At 34.3% G+C, this 23,332-nt stretch overlaps 1 protein-coding gene across 1 annotated transcript; it reads left to right on the plus strand.

Annotated features, from left to right (window-relative positions):
* Window positions 1-22,821, plus strand: Pino (protein pinocchio). The gene is made up of 4 exons (XM_089635651.1): window positions 1-332; window positions 6,949-7,021; window positions 16,094-16,346; window positions 21,648-22,821. Exons 2-4 carry the CDS (start codon window positions 6,972-6,974, stop codon window positions 21,903-21,905), a joined length of 561 nt encoding a protein of 186 aa, XP_089491777.1. The 5' UTR covers window positions 1-332; window positions 6,949-6,971; the 3' UTR covers window positions 21,906-22,821.
* Window positions 22,822-23,332: the final 511 nt, after the last annotated feature.

The following is a 23,332-nucleotide window of genomic DNA, read 5'->3' on the forward strand; positions in this document are numbered from 1 at the left end:
TAGTGGATCGGGTGGTTTGTTAGACCGTTTGGAACGTTCTCCAATTTCACAACGTTATTTTCGAAACCAAGTGACGCTCTGGTGTGTTTCAACTGTTTTGATTATTGAAATCGGTGTCAAAACAAAGCAACAAAAACATTTCATGGACATAAATTGAATCGAGTGCAGTCTTATATCGTTACATTGTATTTTACTGTGACTGCTGTGATTTGTGGAGCGTGAGTGCAGCTAACTGTTTTTAGTGTTTTATGTCAAGACGTTCAAATAAAACATTTTGAAAGTGAAGTGTCAACTGAGGCTGTCAGAAGTAACATCTTTATTTTCGTTAAAAAGTAAGCCAAAATGTATTCTGTTATGATAACAGCGCTTCCAACTTTCACCAATGCTTTGCCGAGCCATGCAAAGTGAAAAGAAACTGGTATTTTATTGAATGCACCGACGACGTATTGAGCGGTTTTATTTTGTTATTTGAAAGGTTAAACTAATAATTAAGTTTAAAAAAAATTGCTTATACTATGTTCTATTACGCTATTACTTTTTCAATAAAATTCTTTGCATCGCTATGTATTATTATAGTCCATAGGTATTTTTTATATTTAAACCTACCCCATTATTATGTATTTGTGTCAATCACAATTTGATTTGAAACTGGTGCAATTGGCCAAAATTTAATTAAATCGAAATAATAGTAATGTGCAATGCGGCTTATAAATTTTCTAATTAATGCTTTGTAAATTCATTATCCAATAACTAATAGATAAGTTAATTCTCAAATAATCCTCGATATCTATGTAAATGGGTACGTATTGAACTGAAAATAATATTCATGTGTTTATACTATAATATAATTTTGTTTGAATGTTAATTACTCAATTTTGTCGCATTGAATTGAAATATTGTTTGGTCACGCTCCATTAATGATGATTGTGATTGTATTTGAAGTTAGGGTACCAATGCGAATACATCGATTGACATGGCGTTATCTGTTTTCAATAGGCTATTACAATACGGAACTAAATGATGCACGAGACCGTCAAGAACTTTACTAACGGATATTTGCATAAACAATCATTATGATTAAACAAGCCATTCGTTTTGGCGGTTAATTATTGAGTGACATTCCTTTTTTAAATTACAGGAACTACCTACACACACAACCGGCAAGCATGCGAACTCTTTTGCTAAATGCATCGCAGCCTGGGTAGTTACTTTCACAGTTTTGTTGTGCTTATTTTGATCCGATCATGTTTTTTTACTGGACACTGTATACAATGATTACTGGTATGTGTAAATGAAAGACGTGTGTGCATCAAAAATAATTATCCATTATAATAGCTACATAATCATAATTAACGTCAGTTATGCAGAACCCTTGGCCCACTTTGGCATTTATTGCGGCCTACTTTTACTAAATTTGAGTGTATCGAAAAGTTTGCAATGGTTTGCAGTTTGTTTGTCACTACTGGTGAAAATTATTTAGAACAATGAAAAATGTGTGAGAGGGGCGTACATGAATGTTTTTAGTTTACGTTGAAGTGGTAATGAAGATATAACAAGATATAATAAGATACAACATACTTCTTGCAGTGCAGGGCGGTCTATTTTTAGAGCATTGTTTCCACCGTAACGCATAAAAATGCACACCGTAATAATTATTGAATGAATAATACGTGTGCTAGTTCTCTGCGGAAGCTAGTCATAGTAAAACGTGTACGTAGCAATAATTATTAATACACGTACACTGTACACGTCCGTAAATATATATTATTCTCCTAAAATGAACAAATTGACAATAGTGTTTTAAAAAGGTTGTTCATAAAGCTGGGTCCAGACATGTTCTTTTGTCCGTACCGTACCTCCGTTTCGTACCAGCGTCGCGTTCAAGAACGCTAGTTTGGACGCCCGTTCGGTACGGTACGGTGGTACGGCATCTCGATACGGATAGAGGTACGCTCCGATCCATCGCGAGTCGGTTTTTCGTCCCGTTCAAAGGCGATACGGTACGGGTCTGCGCCAGTCTGGACGTGTTCGCGGCGTGCATTGGTTCCGCCACATCTTTCTCTGTTTTTGAACAATTCTAACTCCCACCAACGTCGCCTTTTTTGTATTTTTTTCGTTATATTATTGTGAATAACAATGAAGGACGCGCAAGCAATCGTCAAATTCTCAAACACTTCCGCAGTCGACGACATGGTGGGAGGAAATGAACACGCGATGATCGCAGCGACGTACGGAGATACGGGCTCTTGATCGCGACGCGGGTACGAAACGGAGGTACGGTACGGACAAAAGATGATGCGTCCAGAGTTTTTGGATCGCGACGCTGGTACGAAACGGAGGTACGGTACGGACAAAAGAACATGTCTGGACCCAGCTTAATATGTCCATCACCGATTTGAGTGATTTCGGTGACTTGCAGTATTCGTAAATATATTGTATCATCATTAAATTATTTACTAATTGAAATTTTGGTAAAACTGACTACTGGCCAATTTGTGAAAATCTTATATCCTTTTTTTTAAATAAAAGTTCTTTACATTCGTTGTTCGTCTGATTCTGGCAAAATTTCTAACAACCACACTTTATTATTTTTGTTGTGGGCGCCTATTTATTTATTATCTTATGTTATCTCACATCGTTGTGTGTGCTAATATTTTTTAGAAACATATTTATACAAAAAATAACATTATTTTGCAAACATAATATATCTTTAAATATTTAAATTTAAACATATAAAAAAAAAAAACAAAACATCTGTGTAACAGAAAGTAGTTATTCAAAATGTATATTGCCTTTCAAAAACAAACATTGTCAATCGGAAATTTACCTTTCGAATGAACACCGTTAGTAAACTTTAAACTGAAGAAATATGTATACATTTCAAATATAGGTGCCTACTTTATCGCTTCTCTGAATTGTTCCCATAATCAGTTCCAATGTTGAAACTTAAATTCAAAGCAAAAGTTCTAGAGTTCACTGAACCATAGTAGTTTTTCACCAGGTTGTCTTTAGGTAGATATGTCTCGAGCTCGTTTTTTTTCAAATTTTTAAATTTGATGTAGGTATATTTTGCAAAAATATTAATTTTATTATTTGCATTAAATAATGGCTTACTTTCGTTAAAAACTCCTTGCACTAATTAGAACCAACTTTGAAATTTTCAACGATATCGCATTGACCCAACGTGTATAGGACCACTTGCACGGCCAACCCGATAATCGTCAGTTTTTCGTGCGCACATCGAAGGATCTTGGCGCCAACGTTGGCCCTGCTGGGGGCATATGACGTAATCACTCAATAATAATAATATTATGATCAATGATTCACCACCATTTTATTTTTATAAACGTATTTCAATTTATATTTAGCACAAACGATGTTTACGTCATTGTTTACGTTTTTAATATAATCATTACACTGGACAACCCTGGCCTCTAATAAGGAAGTTGAGTCCATTTTTTTTATTTTTTTTTATCAATGTTCGCATTCAAACTTAAATACTGGTATTTTTTTTTTTTTTTTTTAAAGTTTGTTTTCATAGTTAAATTAATTCTCAAAGTTTAAATTTTATTAAGCCCGCCAAAACGAGCGGAATCCGAGCGGTAACAGGCGGGGTGTAGTGTGACGTCATTAGAACTGTGAAAACCACGTCGCTTAAGCATTATGTATGGAAAAAAATTTAATTCTTCAACAAGGAATTCCAGTAATTTTTGTACCAATGTTAACCGTCTATTATAATTGATGTTATTAAAAAAAAAAGAAAATTGATTAAGATTTCATAGTTAAATTAATATTTTAAGTTAGAATATTTGCTTTTCACGCCCGATACGGTACTTGTACGGTATCGCCGTCGCTACTTGTTGACGTTCCCCGCGCGAATTCAGGACCACCGCGCAGAAAAGTAAAGACCAAAAGTAAAATAACGGTTTACAGCCCAGTTCACTGTGAGACTTTTCTGAGCGGCCGGCGGCCTGAAGTGTATCACATGCTTTGTGACATGTATAATAATAAAAACATCTAAGTTATGCAATAAACAACATATTATTATAAAGCACTATACGAATATGTATCTTTAGAAATCCATTTCATATAATAATAATAACAAATACGTACATATATTTGACAAACCCAAATAAACCTTTGGCCTATACACCTCTCTCATCTAAATCGACCATCTCTCATGTAATAGAAAGAGATGCACCATAGGTGTTCCGTTGTACGTACAAGTCACGACACATGTGACGACAGAATTCTTTCGACCAATCGTGGAGCGTATACAGTATATTGCTATTGAATGCTTTTTCAAGAACGTTTAACTAATTGTAAGAATAATAATATAGAAATATATTTATATATTTAGAATCGATATTTTTTGATCTACATGAACATATTTTTTATAAGTCAAAATATTTTTCACTCAACTTCCTTATTACTGGGAATTACCGTCCAAGAATTTACCTGTGACTCATTTGCCTATGTTCTGTAATATTTATAACACCTGCCATTAATTGAACTCGATGCATCATATCAAGAAACACTAATAATATTGATCATTTTCCTCATATTTAGTGCCTACTTACGGCATCACGGGATGTTTACCTTGTCAATAGCGATATTTTCAGAAACGTGCTCGATACTTACTACCTACCTGCTAATGATTATGTACGTGTTTTTCAAAAAAATATTGATTTTCTCTTTTGATTCAATAACGCCATGTTTGACAGGTTAATTTCATGAGAAATATGATAAATAACGAGATGAGCCAAAACCTCCTAGATCACAAGGCCCGGCCGGGACACTCAATCAAATCGTCCTCCTAACTTGTATGAGAATCTCCAAAAAGGTTTTTTTTAAAACGTAACGTTTTCTTTCCCATAATTCGATGCTCGGCTCGCGTTTCGGCTCGCAAGCAGCATTATATCACAATGACAAACTAACAAAGACTATCTGCGACTTTTTGTGTTAAGCTTCATTGTATAATAATTTCAACGATGTACGAGGCAAATCATTTTAAAGGAGAAACGTTTGAATGTATTAGTGCACGCAGGTGGTGTAGAATGTTTCAAAAAAGTATTTCGTACTACAGGGTTTTCCAATAAGAGGTGTTATTTTGAATAGCCCGCTATTTCGGTAGATGTTACTTTTGAAGCTGCCATTTTGGACATTTGACAAGTAGAAACTACGCCATATAAAAATGGAACAATACACGCCTAAACAACGCATTGAAATTATTAAAATTCACTCGAGTAAATCAAATGCAAATCATTTTGAGTGATGAGGCCCATTTCCACCTCGGTGGCTTCGTCAACAAGCAAAATTGTCGCATCTTGGGCTCGGAAAACCCAAGAGTTATTGTTGAAAAGCCTCTCTATCCTCAACGTGTGACTGCTTGGTGCGGTTTATGGTCCGGCGGAGTCATTGGACCTTACTTTTTCGAAAATGAGGCTGGAGAAACAGTTACGGTGAATGGATTGCGCTATCGAGAGATGATTAATGTTTTTTATGGCCGAAATTGGATGGTATTGATCTGGACAACGTTTACTTTCAACAAGACGGCGCTACGTGCCACACAAGCAACGAAATCATTGATCTTTTACGATTGAATATCAAAATAACACCTCTTATTGGAAAACCTGTAGTTGGAACACCCGCACGCAGTCCCATCATACCCCGCAAAATCACAACGCCAAAGATACTGGATGTGTAGGGACATTTAAAATTGGTTCTATACTACACTTTATATTGGGTAACAAATTTAAAAGAATTTGATTTTGAAAGATGTCCGAGTATTAGGTATATTATATACTTTAGTTTTCATGCTCCACGCTCGTACCGCGAAACTTGAGGGTGATCGTGATCATTCATAAAATAAAAAAATCCTAATAAAGTTTTTTTAAACAAAGCAGTTTTAATTACACAAAAAAATTGTAATAAAAATTGTCTAGTGTAATCGCAGCTTTAATTTTGCGAGTCGTAATGTGCGTATTCGGATAACATCTGGGGGGCGTTAGACACGTCCCTAGTAACAGCGTTTATTTGTTTAGAAACACGTTCCAATTTATTATCTATCGTTTATTTAAAATGTTTAGCAAAATTTAATTTAAAAAGCAATTAGATTGATTGTTATATCTAACCGTTAAAAGTAAATATAAGTAAATAGCAGCGAACCACTCGGGGTGACCTATAGCAGAGGTGATGGTTATCCAATGAATGGTTCCCGGTACCCATAGTCCCAAACCCGCCTCCCAGATTGGAATATAGTATCTATCCAAATAATCGCTACGTATACGTGAGCCGAACTGCCGAGCTGAACCTCAACTTATGGGAAAGGAACGAAGCAACTGCAAATGGTGCGAAACCCGCTTGCAGTTGCTTCGTTCGGAATTCGTGGCTCGGTTCGCGTTTCGGTTCGCAATTGTATACGTACCATTATCCCCTGCTACGACATACACGTCCCTACTACACACACGACTCGTAAGTATGTATGCATGTTCGTTCTTACAACTTTCACCGATGCATGCTCTGAAAACATAATAATAATAAAGCCTAATTGGCAGAAGTAAATAACAAACATGTCTTAAAAGTTGATTGGTCAAATTATTGACTAGAAATTGACGAGAGTGGGGCTTGTTGATATTGGTTTTATTACGTTTTTGTTTTTTAAGTTTTTCGGCATTAATTACACCGCCCATTTTATATCGGGTTTAAGTCGGAAAAAAAACTCAACGTACAATATAACAAAAAATGCCTATTAACAAAATGAACAGTCCAATTGTTTTTTTGTGTTTGGTCGCGAAATAATAAGTGATTCACGGTCATTCAATTACCGGTGCAATCCAAATTGATTAAACAATGCTTGTGTGTGTACTGACTGATTAAACTCGATACTGTCTTATGATTGTATGCAGAATTAGCTTGTTGTTGATTGATTGTTGATTGTTGTTTCAGTTCCTTCCACGAACATCACCGACATGTCGCTAGCGAGCCTCCACCCCACGGAGCTGAGCACCTCCAGGGACCGGTGAGTACCTTCACCTACCTACTGAATGGACAGCGCACAGTGCTCCAACCAATCTGTTTAGTCAATACAAATGCATTATTGCATTCTAAACCTACTCCGTAACTTCTTAGATTCTGACGCACTTGTTCAGCGTTGGTTATAGCTATGTCGGCCTTAAGACCGGCTTAAGGCCATCTAAACCATATCTACGCCGTGGCAAGAAGTCAAGTTTTTCACTATTCCTCGAGGGACCGGTGAGTGCCTACCACTGAGTGCACAGCGCACAGTGAACTACAACACTCTTTTAAATGAAATTAATATGCTTAAATTGTCTCACTGAATTATTTTCACCGATTCTAAATTATGCATTTGATACTCAAGAATAGCTTGCATTGATAAGCTTTCGGTTCCACGACGTAATACTAGAAGTCGGGATTTATTTCAGTGTAGAGATTCTGGTACTAACTACCATATGTATTCCTCGTTGCCCAGAATACTTATGGAGTGAAATAATTTTACCGAGTCAGTGGACATCTTTAATTTATTCGACGTTAGAAAGAGAAATAATAATTCTTTCCAGTTTGCCTCAAATATATTACGTACTGGATGCTATTAATAAAATCCTAAAAATAGCCAAAATAAATAATTCATATTTAACTTTATATATATATGTTTTTATTATATGAACCAGATAAAAGTGAAGTTACAGTTTTCTTACAATTCCCCAAACAAATATCGTGTTCTCTCAATTTTTCTTTGATTGAAGTAAAAATATGGTTATCGTTTTTTACAACATTTTTCACGTTAGATATTAAAATTTTATTATTTAGAAATAGTAATGTTTATTTTAAACGCGTACACCGGAAATATGCTTTTATCTAGTTTCTAACAGTATTTAATTTGTTTTTACAGAAAATTTAAAAAATATATATATACATATAGCGCATTGGAAATGCACAGAAAACATTGCAAACTGAACAAAAGTGTTGAAAGTACTGAATGGTTTACAAATACAAAATATTGTTACTGAGGCAGTTTAGTTATGTATAATAAATATGTACTGTATTAATATATAATTTATACTATTGATATGTAAAAGCCCCTAAAAAGGGGGCTAACAATATTATTTATTATTCTATTCCACTAATAATGATAAGTGGGAGGAATTCAAAGTAATATTGTCGGGTTTTTCTTAGCCCGCAGATATATGAAAGAATATTTTTTAAAATAAATAATTAAATTTAAAAAGTTGTTTTTAACAACTTCGTTTCCGCGTTTCGGAATTAGTAACAGAAAAAAGCGCAAATTTTATATTTTATCACCTTTTTGTTTGTTGATTAAACGTTCATTTATCGTTTCCGCATTGTCAACAATTGATATGCAAGGTGTAAATTAAACGCCAAGGCCATTGATATAATGCCGAAGATTGCATTTATCGCCAAATACTCTTTACCTGTAACCCTCATCCCTAAGAGAACAAGTCGGATAGGCTGTAATTTCGCAGAATAATGTTTTACATTCCCGAGATAGCCCTTATCGTGTAACTAATTTCTGATTAAAATTACCTATCATAATATGTCATAAGCGTGCTATATCTACTATTACTTCTGATATAGCGTTGAACCAAATACGATTAAGCAGAACGTTGATATGTATGATTATTTATTTAATTCCCAGTCGATTAATAATTGATATATGTACAATAAGTAGATTCACAAGCACTCTTTAAATTATTTAATACTAACCCGGCATTGCTGGTGGTTATCCTTAGGAAAAATACATATACCATCACGGGCTTTTTTAAAGATATACTTATAATTCCGTAGTACATTATTTTGTTGTATCTCATAAGATTTAACCAGCGTTAGCAATGTAAGCGCCCGAAAATATTTTTTTACGACTTGATTACAAAACATCTACTTTATATAAATATAATATGCATGTATTATATATATATGGAATGTTTATATATATATATATAAACATTCCGGAAGAAATTCTCTAAATGATAGTGAAAACCCTATCAAAATCCGTTGCGTAGTAGTTTAGAAGAACTAAGCGCACAAACAGACGCGGATAGCATCTTTGTTTGATACAGAATCATTTTCGAAGAAATATTTCAATTCGATTGGAGAATTGTAATTTTTGTTTAATTTAATTTTAATTTTTAATAATAATTGTAATTTCCCCCGATTAGTGTAAAAAAGATTTTCCACTCTCCTTTTACAGTCTTTTGACTGCTAACGAAGATAGAGATAAAAACTAGTTCATCTTATTTTATAGATTCATATTGTGTTTTCGCTTGTTTTCAACACACACAAACAAGAACTTTACAACTTGTTTTGACTTAACGTTATTTTTCCAAAAGGTAAGCGTAATCTTAGTTAGCCAGGAATGTAAACAATACGCATCCTTGACTTGATTGGCACTATTAGTAACAGAGCCGACAGAGTTGCAGTCAATATCATTTTATTAAGTCTCAATAGCTGTCTCGATCACCCAGGGTCTCCAACTTAACAATGAAAAGAAAAACCTTTGACAAATTATATAATATTTGAAAATTGCAAACTCTTGAAATTTTAAACTTTAAGACGACTTTTAACTAACATGTTTTTTAAAAACATTTAGTTATTCTTGGGACTTACTCACGCGGCCGAGTAAAGCTAAACGTGGTCGATCACGAAGCCGAAATCAAAACCGCGGCAGAAACCCGTTTATTGGTCGAAACCAAGACCGAAACTTCGGTCGGTCACTACGTTATAGGTACTAAGATATTTCGATACCAATGACGTTACATCTACATCAATACATCAATAGACATCTAGACTCGTTATTGTCTCACGAACTTAAGATAAAATGCGGCGAGTAAGGAACACTCTTATGTTTCCAGTAACTTCTTAATTCAAACGGTTTTCACGTTTAATAAAGATAGACATTGAAAGAATATGTGAGTATGAACGAAATAAACGATAGCGGGCGGCGTTTTCGTATTTACGTTGAATACTACATTCTACATGACGGGTGGGTGAGACTGAGATGACAAGAAACTCTTACTCGTTTACACTAAGCGACACGGAATTACTATATGAGACGAACTACCTCTACTAGGTTGTCCTTCATATACTTATGTGTTGCTACGTTCGCTATCTCACTTTCTCTAATGGCACTGAAAATTCGGGAAACAATAGATTATAATTGTATTTTTTTATAATAATATAATAATTAGTGTGTATTTACGAATAAAATGTTATTTGTTGGCTTTTACTAGTGTTTGTCGAGTGATGAAAACACACAAGGGCATTTCGGCGCTTTTTTAATGCAATTTATTTAAAGGTAGTACGTGAAGTGTGGCAGTTACTATACTACTGTAAGTAAGAAATCGAAAGCGATAAAGCCCAGCTACACTACTCGCGAAGTTGATCGAAGTTGACCGAATACGATAGTGTGGGCACGAACTTCACTTCGCTTCGGGCAACTTCGCTTCGCTTCGCCCGACTTCCGATTGTTGTCGGTAAATGCGCCCGAGTCAAAGGACTGGACTGTGTTACTCGCGAAGTTGCACGAGTGTGGGCACGCACTTCGAACTTCGGCTAACTTCCTCGAGGACTTCGTCGAAGCGTCGAAGCGAGTAGTGTAGCTGACGCTTAACAATTGTCTTGCGTTTGGTTTGCCACGTTGACAGTTACAATATACAGCGCGTCCTGTGTATATATATTGTTCGATACCTATAATACAGCTATTTAACATTGCGGGTGGTCTTTGTTCGGCGTTTATCTCGCTCGTTAGGGACCTACCATACGCTCGGAAAGTTGAAACCTTTGCGATAAAATTGAATGCCTCCCCTCGGTGCATTATTGTTCGAGAAGTGGTGCTTGTTGCTCTTTGCTCGTTGCTCGGTTCTCGGTTGTCAGTTGTCATTGTCAGCTTACTTCGCATCGCTAATGTAATGATAATGGACGCGTCAGTGACACGATTGTGTTGTAGGTGGTGGCAATTAGGTTTAGAACGCAATCATTATTGGGAATTTGTTGTAAATTATAAACCTGACGTCAGATTTGTAATGGCTTGGGTGGGTAAGCAGAACGAGCCACCTCGTTACGAGCTCGTAGGTGTAATAACTAATAACCTAGTTAGGATTTGCAGAAATCGATAAAAACACAGATTACACTGAATTATTCCACTAGCGATAGGCAAACTCAAGATACCAAATGCATTTAGAAATATTTATTCCATTGAATTGCACAAAATTTTATCAAATTTGCTGATGATAATATTATTTTTTTTACTAGAAATTAGACAGTTCTTTTGTTGGTTGTCGAGAAATAATTTATTAATTCGTAAGTGTTTTTCGAGTTATTGTGAAATGCTGATGCTATTATTAAGGCGATGCACCACGTCGTGTAACATTTGGAATCGGGTCGCTAACAATAACCCTCCGATAATCAGCCGTCTGTTTTGATGCAGGAAAAAAACATCGCCGAAAAGTATTATTTATTTTATTTTGTGAAGTTCAGGCACAAATATTTAAACATTTTCTAATGAACCTAATTTTCCACATTATACAATAAAACCATAACCGAAAAGGGCTTTATAAGTTGGAGATTTTGAACCATAAAGTAGTTTTTAAAGGCCTGATTCTTTATTTTTTTGTGGGCATATAAAAAGACTCGACTATTTCAAAGTCCAAGATGCTTTCTACTTGCAGTATTTAATTAAAACATCTAAAATATTTATAAGCGATAATTTTTTTAAACCAAAAACACATAATTTTGCAATACTTCTTAGTGCTTCGCCTTAATATGATAATGTGGAAATTTTTTCCAAAAATTCTCATTAAAATACCTCAATGTTGTCATTAATTTCGTCTTGCGTGTGTACTGTGTATCTAGTGTGCCATACGTTAAAACGCAGTGTTTATAATCTTTTGTATCCGGTGGGAAGAAATAACAACGTTGTATAATTATAATGAAAAACTAAATGTTTAGTATTGCCATAGATAAAGAAATTAAAAGTCGGACGAATTCTATTTCTAGTTATTCGATGCTTTATGTTTATGTACAGGTAATTTTTATTGACTTTGTTCGATCTTTTGGATTTTGAATCGCGTTCCCCCACATCTCTCAATGCGCTAGGGTCTATTACGGCGTAAACCCCATTTGTGTGGCCTTATTTTGAGTTGATTTGGGTTGGGATTTTATTGTAGGGTTGGTAAAAAAAATGTAGCTTCAAGCTACAAAGTAAACAAATACTATTTTACAAACTGTAGATAAAATTATCTTTCCGGTGAATGAATTTAATAAACATTTCTATTTCTAAATAATAAAATTTTAATATCAAATGTTTTCAAAAACGCTAACCACATTTTTAATTAATTTTTAATCCAACTATAGAAAAATTAAGAGAACTCGATATTTCGAAAACAAATTTTTGTTTGTGGAATTTGTAAGAAAACTAGTTTCACTTTTATCTCATTCATATGATAAAAAATATTTTTTTAAAGATAAACCGATTGTTACGATAGCGGCGTGAAATATGAATTATTCATTTTGGCCAAGTTTAGGATTTTATTTATGGATTTTAGTATAAATATTTGAGGCAAACTGGAAAACATTATTATTTCTCTTTGTATTTTTCCATGACAGAAAAAAAGATAAAAATACTTTTATAAAATATGGACGCCCAGTCATATTTGACCCTAAAACGCTGAAAGAGTTAAATTTTATACACAGCTCATCCTTCACTATCTATTAGTATATTTTATACACAGCTCATCTTTCACTATCTATTAATATATTTTATACACAGCTCATCCTTCACTATCTATTAGTATATTTTATACACAGCTCATCCTTCACTATCTATTAGTATATTTTATACACAGCTCATCTTTCACTATCTATTAATATATTTTATACACAGCTCATCCTTCACTATCTATTAGTATATTTTATACACAGCTCATCCTTCACTATCTATTAGTATATTTTATACACAGCTCATCCTTCACTATCTATTAGTATATTTTATACACAGCTCATCCTTCACTATCTATTAGTATATTTTATACACAGCTCATCCTTCACTATCTGTTAGCATATTTTATACACAGCTCATCCTTCACTATCTATTAGTATATTTTATACACAGCTCATCCTTCACTATCTATTAGTATATTTTATACACAGCTCATCCTTCACTATCTATTAGTATATTTTATACACAGCTCATCCTTCACTATCTATTAGTATATTTTATACACAGCTCATCCTTCACTATCTATTAGTATATTTTATACACAGCTCATCCTTCACTATCTGTTAGCATATTTTATACACAGCTCATCCTTCACTATCTATTAGTATATTTTATACACAGCTCATCCTTCACTATCTATTAGTATATTTTATACACAGCTCATCCTTCACTATCTATTAGTATATTTTATACACAGCTCATCCTTCACTATCTGTTAGCATATTTTATACACAGCTCATCCTTCACTATCTATTAGTATATTTTATACACAGCTCATCCTTCACTATCTGTTAGTATATTTTATACACAGCTCATCCTTCACTATCTATTAGTATATTTTATACACAGCTCATCCTTCACTATCTATTAGTATATTTTATACACAGCTCATCCTTCACTATCTATTAGTATATTTTATACACAGCTCATCCTTCACTATCTATTAGTATATTTTATACACAGCTCATCCTTCACTATCTATTAGTATATTTTATACACAGCTCATCCTTCACTATCTGTTAGTATATTTTATACACAGCTCATCCTTCACTATCTATTAGTATATTTTATACACAGCTCATCCTTCACTATCTGTTAGTATATTTTATACACAGCTCATCCTTCACTATCTATTAGTATATTTTATACACAGCTCATCCTTCACTATCTATTAGTATATTTTATACACAGCTCATCCTTCACTATCTATTAGTATATTTTATACACAGCTCATCCTTCACTATCTATTAGTATATTTTATACACAGCTCATCCTTCACTATCTATTAGTATATTTTATACACAGCTCATCCTTCACTATCTATTAGTATATTTTATACACAGCTCATCCTTCACTATCTATTAGTATATTTTATACACAGCTCATCCTTCACTATCTATTAGTATATTTTATACACAGCTCATCCTTCACTATCTATTAGTATATTTTATACACAGCTCATCCTTCACTATCTATTAGTATATTTTATACACAGCTCATCCTTCACTATCTGTTAGTATATTTTATACACAGCTCATCCTTCACTATCTATTAGTATATTTTATACACAGCTCATCCTTCACTATCTATTAGTATATTTTATACACAGCTCATCCTTCACTATCTATTAGTATATTTTATACACAGCTCATCCTTCACTATCTATTAGTATATTTTATACACAGCTCATCCTTCACTATCTGTTAGTATATTTTATACACAGCTCATCCTTCACTATCTATTAGTATATTTTATACACAGCTCATCCTTCACTATCTGTTAGTATATTTTATACACAGCTCATCCTTCACTATCTATTAGTATATTTTATACACAGCTCATCCTTCACTATCTATTAGTATATTTTATACACAGCTCATCCTTCACTATCTATTAGTATATTTTATACACAGCTCATCCTTCACTATCTATTAGTATATTTTATACACAGCTCATCCTTCACTATCTGTTAGTATATTTTATACACAGCTCATCCTTCACTATCTATTAGTATATTTTATACACAGCTCATCCTTCACTATCTGTTAGTATATTTTATACACAGCTCATCCTTCACTATCTATTAGTATATTTTATACACAGCTCATCCTTCACTATCTGTTAGTATATTTTATACACAGCTCATCCTTCACTATCTATTAGTATATTTTGAAAATATTTGTTTTTCGGTGAACAGAGTATTATAGTTAGTTCGTAATTGATTCTAATGGAATCAAATCAATAAATGACAATCCTATCCTAGTCATTTATTCGTTGTTTGGTTCCCACCATAATGTGATAATTCAGTTAGTTTATGTAATATTTGTCCAAATTTATTTTCTGATCAACCAATAAATGTTTTTTATAAAGCAATTTAATAGTAGTAGTCGTAGAGTGAAGAATAACACTAGAAGTGCCTTCCATACAAATTGAATGGAAAAAAAGTGTTCCATTTAGCCCAACCGCCCAGCGCTCCGTCTCACTTACATCTTACATCACTCGCCCGACATCGTAGATCTCCTTCCCATTTCAATTTCGTAAACACAGTGGAGTCGCGAATGTCGTATGCGAATCAGTTAGTGGTTTTATTGTGGACAATATTTGACACAGCTATTGGGGAGCTGCGGTTAACAGGGAGCTGTGGTTAAAATTGGAAAGGGGTCTGACTTACCCCTGATCTTTTCGATCGATATTATTGCCTTGAGGGACACTACTGGTTATCACTGCACAAGCTTCCTTAATATACTCGAATCAAACGCATTGGGGGAACACTTAACGTGTACACTGCACAGGTTTTCTTAACAGACTGGTCTTGTATAATAAATTATTGCGATGTCACTGATGTAGGTACTCCACATTGACAGACAGGTTATTGGGTAACAAGTAATTGGGTGGAGGAATGCAGGAACATAGGAGTATGTTAAAGAGAGATGCATATAGTTGCGTCAACATACAGTTTTGTATTGGAAATTTAAGCTTCGATTAGGCAAATATTTTGATCACGAAATATGCCCACAAGGCATTTCTTGTGTTATTTATCCTATGGCTAGTCACCATGCAACATAATGGTCTCTCACCAGGGCGATACTGAGATGCTCTCCCACTCTGGATCAAATGTAAAATTAATTATAATTTTTCTACGCAAGCCGTTGTGAACTCTTAAACTTAGGGATCGAAACCAAAGATCTTATCAATTAGAGTAATGGTCAAGTTTGTAATGATTTAATTAATTATAAAGGTAGGTTATTAGACATTAGACCACTACTAGTTATGAATAAGATATATCATATTATGCAAAATGTAATTGGCATTAAATTGGATTTATTTGTTCTTTTCCAGTTTGACCCCTCGCAGTCCCAGCTCGGCTTCTCTGGAGGAGCTGCAGAGAGAGAGAGAGGGAGGGGCGGCGGCGGAACCCGTGCTGACCATCGAGGAACTGCGCGCGCAGCTCAACTCGTGCTTCACGTGCGGCGTGAGCTGGACACACGAGCACGTCACACTGGACTGCCCGGAATGTGGTGGCTACGCACTCACCCGGCCCTGCCCGCTGTGCCGCCAGTGTGGACAGCTTTGGGAGCGCGACCGTGCTGTGGTGAGAACACATCATTATTTCTTATACGACTGCTGTGAAACCGCTCTGTATGCAAAAACCATCAACATTCATAAACACAGAGTAAAGAATAAGCAATTGAAATTAGATAATCAAATTTATTGTAATTTTTACATAATTATTGTGCTCATCACCCTTCAGGTGGTTTTCCCTCTAAAACTGCGCTATATTAATAATCCAATAATAACAATAATTATGCTGGATTTGTTCTGTATTATTTTTCATTCTTTAACTTTAATCTTGTGATAGATATAGTTTGACTTATTTACAATGCTAATAAGTTTTTATTGACCTGTAATCGTTTCAGAGTAATTTATTATGCTGTGGGAAATTTAGCTGTACAGCACAATAATTTATGAGTTGTCATTATTTATAATGCATAATCATTGCATGCAAGAATGTAGTTAAATAACTTTTTTTATATACCACAGTCTACATAATGCACTATGGGTTTATAACTTCTATTTCTATGCATTTTGATTGCACTGGAAACCTTAATTGACTATTCTTTCAAATTAGCGAAGAGTCATGACTCATTTTGTTAAGAGCGGGAGCCATGGCACCAGCTCAATAAAGAGTGGACTCGATTGAACGACGGCTCACTTGAACGGGAGCCGTGAGTTCAGAGCATACGAGCAATGAGAATACTGCGCTCGCCTTAGATCCTAGATAGTTATAAGGTGTAGGTAAATGTGTCCAAGTCCACATGTCAGACTGTCAGACACCGTTCACCTCTAAAGAGCCTAGCTCAATTGTGCGGCTCGTTCATGGACGACTCATCGCTACATCAAATGCTCCGATGTGTCAAAACCAGGAGTCTAAAGAATATAGGCAAACAGTATTCCAGATTTCATTATGATCTCTATCTTATTTCCAACCAGCCTTGGGTAATGCGACGGTGGATTTGCTGTATTTGTAGTTCAAATTGCTTTCTTTGGTCTGTGTCCCATTACCAATTTCACAAATTAATCACTTGAGAAGATGTCTTCAGCGTCATGTGATAAATTACACCATGAATGGAACGGATGCTGGGAAGGCTGAGATCTGCCTGCAATTGCATATTGTCAATTGAATCTGTGGTGCCGACTGAATGTCCGTGCGACCAAAACACTTTCAAACCCTTTCATCCAGTGAAAATTGCGAATGAAATCATATTAGCTTTATTGGTAATAAGGGGCTGCCGTTATTGGTCAGGACCTGCCGTTGTTGGTCAGGGGCTGCCGTCGCGTTTTATAATAGTAATCTCCATTTCTGCAGAAAATTACTTTTAACTAGTAGGGTTCATTATACTCTTTCACTGTACCGATTCACCCACTGAAGAAAAATAAAAGTCTGAAACTAAAAATACTTGATGTAATTTGAATTTATGAATGGCAAAGTCAATGTTTGGAAAAGTATGTATGTATTATTATTATAATTTATGCAATTTGCAAATAATATAATTTTTTTCCTCATTTATACTTTCCTTGTCTACAGCAGCATACTCAATAAAAAAAATCCAGTTATAACGAGAAACTAATTCCTTTTTGTTTTATTTAAAATTCAATTCCGATAAGTTTTAACCTTTAGCAGTTAAAGTGGATGGACTTAATAATACTTTACTCTTTTCATTTTGCAATTTCCAAATAATGGCTTAATGAACACCCCTGCTTTGCGTGTACATAGTTCTCTTTACCATCCTATTAAATAACACAGTGGGTATATCAGGCCTGGTGCACAATGGACCTGTGGCAGATGGACAGATTGAACACAGCAGAGCTATTCTACGTCCATAAGTAATGAGTTGGAGCTTGCAGACTTTATTCAGCTCAGACAGACAATGTCAACATATTTGTATTTGCTCTGCAATCTCGTTGACTTACGAGAGAGCCAACTTGATTAGTTTCCCCGCTTGATTATGCAATTATTAAACACGGTGCCAGCAGGTGCTATGACAAAAATACATATATGATTATAAAAATATTATTTTAGGTGGAAAGAAAACTGCCACTTCAATAGTCAAAATAATGTTTAACATAATCTAACTAATGATTACAAAATGAAATGTATATTTAGGAAACATACATTTATACATGTGAATTAATTTTGCATTTAAGATGTTGAGTATAAAATAAACCAGTTCAGTTCCATTTAAAATATTTTTTATGGTTTCAGGCAGGAAGAGAGTAGATAAAGTGAAAAAATAAAGGATGGACGAATAATAAAAAAATGATTGTTTTGAATATATATAAAGAAAACAATTTTAAACTTTTTTCCACTTGTTTTTATTTGACCGTGACCGGTTTCAGCCTGTTAGGGCCATCTTCAGACTGGTACAATTTTTGTCTTAAACTAGGGTTTATATACATAGACAAATTACATTGAGGGGAGGGGTTAACATAATAGGTTAGTTTGAATTATGAGGGGTTTTTCGTGAAATATGATATTTCCCAAATAAGTATTATACTATCAATTTAAGGATTTACCCAACATAAGGTTATCAGCTTATTAACATTTCTCACAAGTTATCAGTATTTAACTCACTCATTCACAGACTCTTACATATACCCCTGAATTGTATAAATTATAATAATGAACTCAATATTATTAAAACCATAGCAAATAATAATGGATATAGTAGTGAACTTATTGATAAATTATTAAAGAAAAAGGATAAAAAACTCACACTGGCAATTATATCACAAGGTCTTACAATCAACAATGAAAATGATGTCACAAAAAAACAATGCGTTAAAATACCTTATATTGGTGATATATCCACAAAAATATCTAGGATAACCAATAAAGATAATTGTAAAACAGCATTCTATAATGTAAATTCATTAGGTAAAATCCTAATAAATAATAAAGATAAAAGGGATAAAATGGAAAACTCAGGAGTTTACCAAATCAACTGTGCCAATTGCCCGTCTTACTATATAGGCCAAACAGGTAGATCATTCAAAACCCGCATAAAAGAACATTTTTCAAGCTGGGTAAATGACAAAGGCGAAATGTCGAATGTTGCGGCACACTTACTTGAGAATAAACACTCGTTTGACAAGGATAGAGATGTACAATTTTTACATACCTGCGTCAAAGGTCATAAATTAGATAGGCTAGAGTCATTAGAGATAACCCGCCTAACTAAAAAAGTAAACTCCAACAATGTTATGAACACAAAATTAGAAGCAGTTGCTAAATGTCCGCTGCTATATCCATTATAATCAGTATGTCACCTATCCTAAATATGTATTTGAATTATATAAAATCCATTAAAATATTTTTAACTAACCACACAATAGATTCCTAATAGGCATAATTATCATAGTTCTATAAATAAATTCATTCGATTTTAATAGTTAACAATTAGCTGATAACCTTATGTTGGGTAAATCCTTAAATTGATAGTATAATACTTATTTGGGAAATATCATATTTCACGAAAAACCCCTCATAATTCAAACTAACCTATTATGTAACCCCTCCCCTCAATGTAATTTACCTATGTATATAAACCCTAGTTTAAGACAAAAATTGTACCAGTCTGAAGATGGCCCTAACAGGCTGAAACCGGTCACGGTCAAATAAAAACAAGTGGAAAAAAGTTTAAAATTGTTTTCTTTATATATATTTATAATGGAATTCCACCATGAAATAACAGTTTCAAATATTCAAATTTTAAAAGTATTGTTTTGGTTTAAGTACGTTATTAATTAAAAAAATTTTAAGGGTACAGTGGAAAATATCAATATCCCTTAAGGAATTGTAACTTTTGCTGATACGTAAAGAGTTTTGGGCGTATTTTGATTTTAATTGTTGTATGTAATATAAGGTATTCGATCTGGTATTGCGTTCAGGGCAACGAAACGCAATCATTTCTAATAGAGCTGGTCAGTCAATAAGGCAGTTCACGATCTTATATAGAAACAGTACATCAATTTTTTTTTTCTTTTTTTGTAAAGAGTAATAGGGTTTTTTTTTCCCATTATTTCTGGCTTTCACCCTTCAAGGGTGTTCTTGGCCATCATTTAAAATTATGGAGAAGAAAGGTGAATTTAAATATTAATTTTATTTAAAAATAGGCAAATTTCAAAATTATAATGAAAATTGGAGTCGAGTTCAGACTTAGAAGAGATGAGATGTTGAATGGAGGGGAGGAAATTTTAGATAGGGTTTGATAGAAGAGAGGATATTTGTTTAGAGAGAGGACAACTAAAAAAGATGTGATCTAAAGATCCCACTTCTAGACCACAGAATGTACAATATGGGGAGTCAAGTCAACAATCAGAGTTACATTGATGATTTTCAAAGTGATACGACAGGAGTTGTTTTTATTTTTTTTAATGTTTTCAATTAGGTTAGTATGAGTTTGTTTTGAAGATTCCAAATGACAGATGCAAATTCGAGATGAGATCTTACGTATGCCATATATACTACTAAGTTCAAGTGTAAAAGGCTTATTGAATGGTTTTGTGATGTTTGGAATGAAGCCCATTTGTTTGTAGGCTTTTTCTAAGATGTATTCAACCTGATCTTTGAATAACAATTTAGAGTCAAGTAATACTCCAACTCCAAAGTCTCTAATTTTTTCAACTCGTTGAAGAGGAATGTGGTTCAGGTGGATGATTGGGTGATTTTTACATAAAAACATTATCGCTTTTATATTTATTTATGTTTAGAAATAATTATGATATTATTATTAATAATAATAATTGAGTAACTTGTATAGTATTGTATATATATATATATGGGTGTAGGCTCCGTTGTAGATGGCTGGAGTGACAAGGTGGTACAGAGAATAATAAAAGTTTTAATGAAATAACCTTTTATAATAGTATTTATTCCCTGTTACAAAAATTACGCATTACACAAGCTACAATTTAATTACATAAGTACACCAAGATTTAAATAGCAGATCTTGTTAATCGCTGAGTTCGTACTAGAAGTGTTGCTCAGAGAGAAAAGGGGTCACTCCGCACTGTCTACAATCTGTCTTGCAAATTGCATATACAGCGTTTATAAAGGCGCTCCCAAGGTGCAGTGTAGTAGAGAATGTTCTCGGACTCTCTGCAGGCTCTTGAATGTCTAGAGGATTCCGGTCGATGTAATCTGATGCTATCGTACTTTTTCATCGGTAGTTGGCCGATGATTCACCACGCAGTTGCAGGGTTGCCGCAAAGCTGCTAGTCTGCAGCAGGGCTGCCACATATATAGTATACTTGAATAATGTTGCCTACATGCAGAATGGTATTGGACTTTGTTGGACTATTATAGTAAAACTTTTATTTTTTTAAATTGCAGTCTCACGCCTTTGGCAAGGCCCGCTGGGTGGGATTGTGCCCCATGTCTGAGTGCGGGCACACAGTGCAGTGTTACCCCCCGCCTCGTTCCCCGCCAGTGGCAGCTCCGGCGATGACCCCGCTGGATCCCGCAGCCCTTCCCCCCATGGCCCCAGCCCCCGCCTCTCCTCTGCCGCCGCACTGCTCCGCCGCCGCTCGCCTGGCGCACGACCTCTGCCAGCGCCTGGAGAAGTTGTCCTCGCAGGAGCGTCCTTCGTGACGCCACCTGAGCTTCTAGAGTGTTGCGCCCCGTTGACTGATTGTTGAGTGTTGTCGAGCGGGTGAACGTGAACGAAGCGCCGTTTCATTATGAGTTACTGTGAAGCTACATGTGTGGGATTTAAATCTATTACTATTTTCACTGTTTTTGAACCACTAGTAAATGGATAGGAACAAAAGACAAGAAGAGTAATTAAGTAAAGAAAGAAAGCTAAAGTCTAAGTCTCAAGCACCCATCGCCCAGTGCTCTTTAAAGTAGACACTATTTCACTCAACTCATGGTAGACGGCTGCAACTAGGGAAAGATATATTTTTAAATTGAAAATTAATTTACATATTTAATTTGAGGGTGTAATATTTTTATCTTTAGATTACTTCTAACATTTATGATTTATAAATTAATTTTGATTATTTTTACACTTGATATTTTTAAGATATATTTTGTAATAATACCTTGTTGCTATTAATTTGAGTGCAAAAGGTCAATCAAACAACAATTCGAAACAGGTCTTCAGAAAATTGTCTAGCTCGTACACAATGTAACTTCATTTTTATACAACACCGTAAAGTGCTACTCGATGCAGCTCAAATCCATTACAATTTAATTTAATTTTCCACTGAATATGGCAGAAAAATATAGTATTAATTTTTTTTTTGGCTCATTCAGTAATCTAACGCACTGTATTTTCAAATAATCGAGCTTATAAATATTATCATGATATTTACTGTAATTCAAGTAAGGTATATTATAAGAATCACAAAAAACTTAATTGTAATTAAGGATAGAAATAAATTATCTAAATCTTATCTAAATATTGATGTTAAGTATTTTAGTATCAGCTTTTTTCTATCAAAATTTGGTTTAAATAAATTTTCATGTTATTTATTTTCATTATCAGCAAAAATTGGAATATTTATGAATTGTGATACCATTATTATAAATTAGATTTAAATATTGTAATTGTAACAAATAAATAAAATAAAATATTTGATTTTTTTATTAAATTTATTAATACATGATTCAAGACTCGAGAGGTCATTAGAAAATTTTCCCACCTCATCGACATAAAGTAACAATAGAATTTTTTTTTATAGCCGTCTGATAGATGGCCTTGAAATGTGTAAACTGTAAAAATTTAAAGTCATTCTGATCATTTGGCACCTTCCAAAGTTGTCAGCTGACGTAGTCTGTCAACAATGGAGAAAAATGAGTTTCGAGTAGTATAAAATAGATATCGCCTGATAATGAGCGTGGACGAGGAAAGTGTAAAAGTGCTGAGGGAAATGGGGATGACGGCGCAAGTTGGAATAAGGAAGGCCACCTTCACGGTGTGCTGTCCCAACACCGAGAAGCGTGAGTAGGGTGAGTGACCTAAGGATTAAACAAATGACTAAAAACTTAAATAACCTTGCATCGCAGCCCGGCAG

Source organism: Hesperophylax consimilis, chromosome 1 (genome assembly GCF_061612785.1).
Source record: "Hesperophylax consimilis isolate HC1 chromosome 1, BYU_Hcon_1.0, whole genome shotgun sequence".
In the NCBI taxonomy this organism is placed as follows: Eukaryota; Metazoa; Arthropoda; class Insecta; order Trichoptera; family Limnephilidae; genus Hesperophylax; species Hesperophylax consimilis.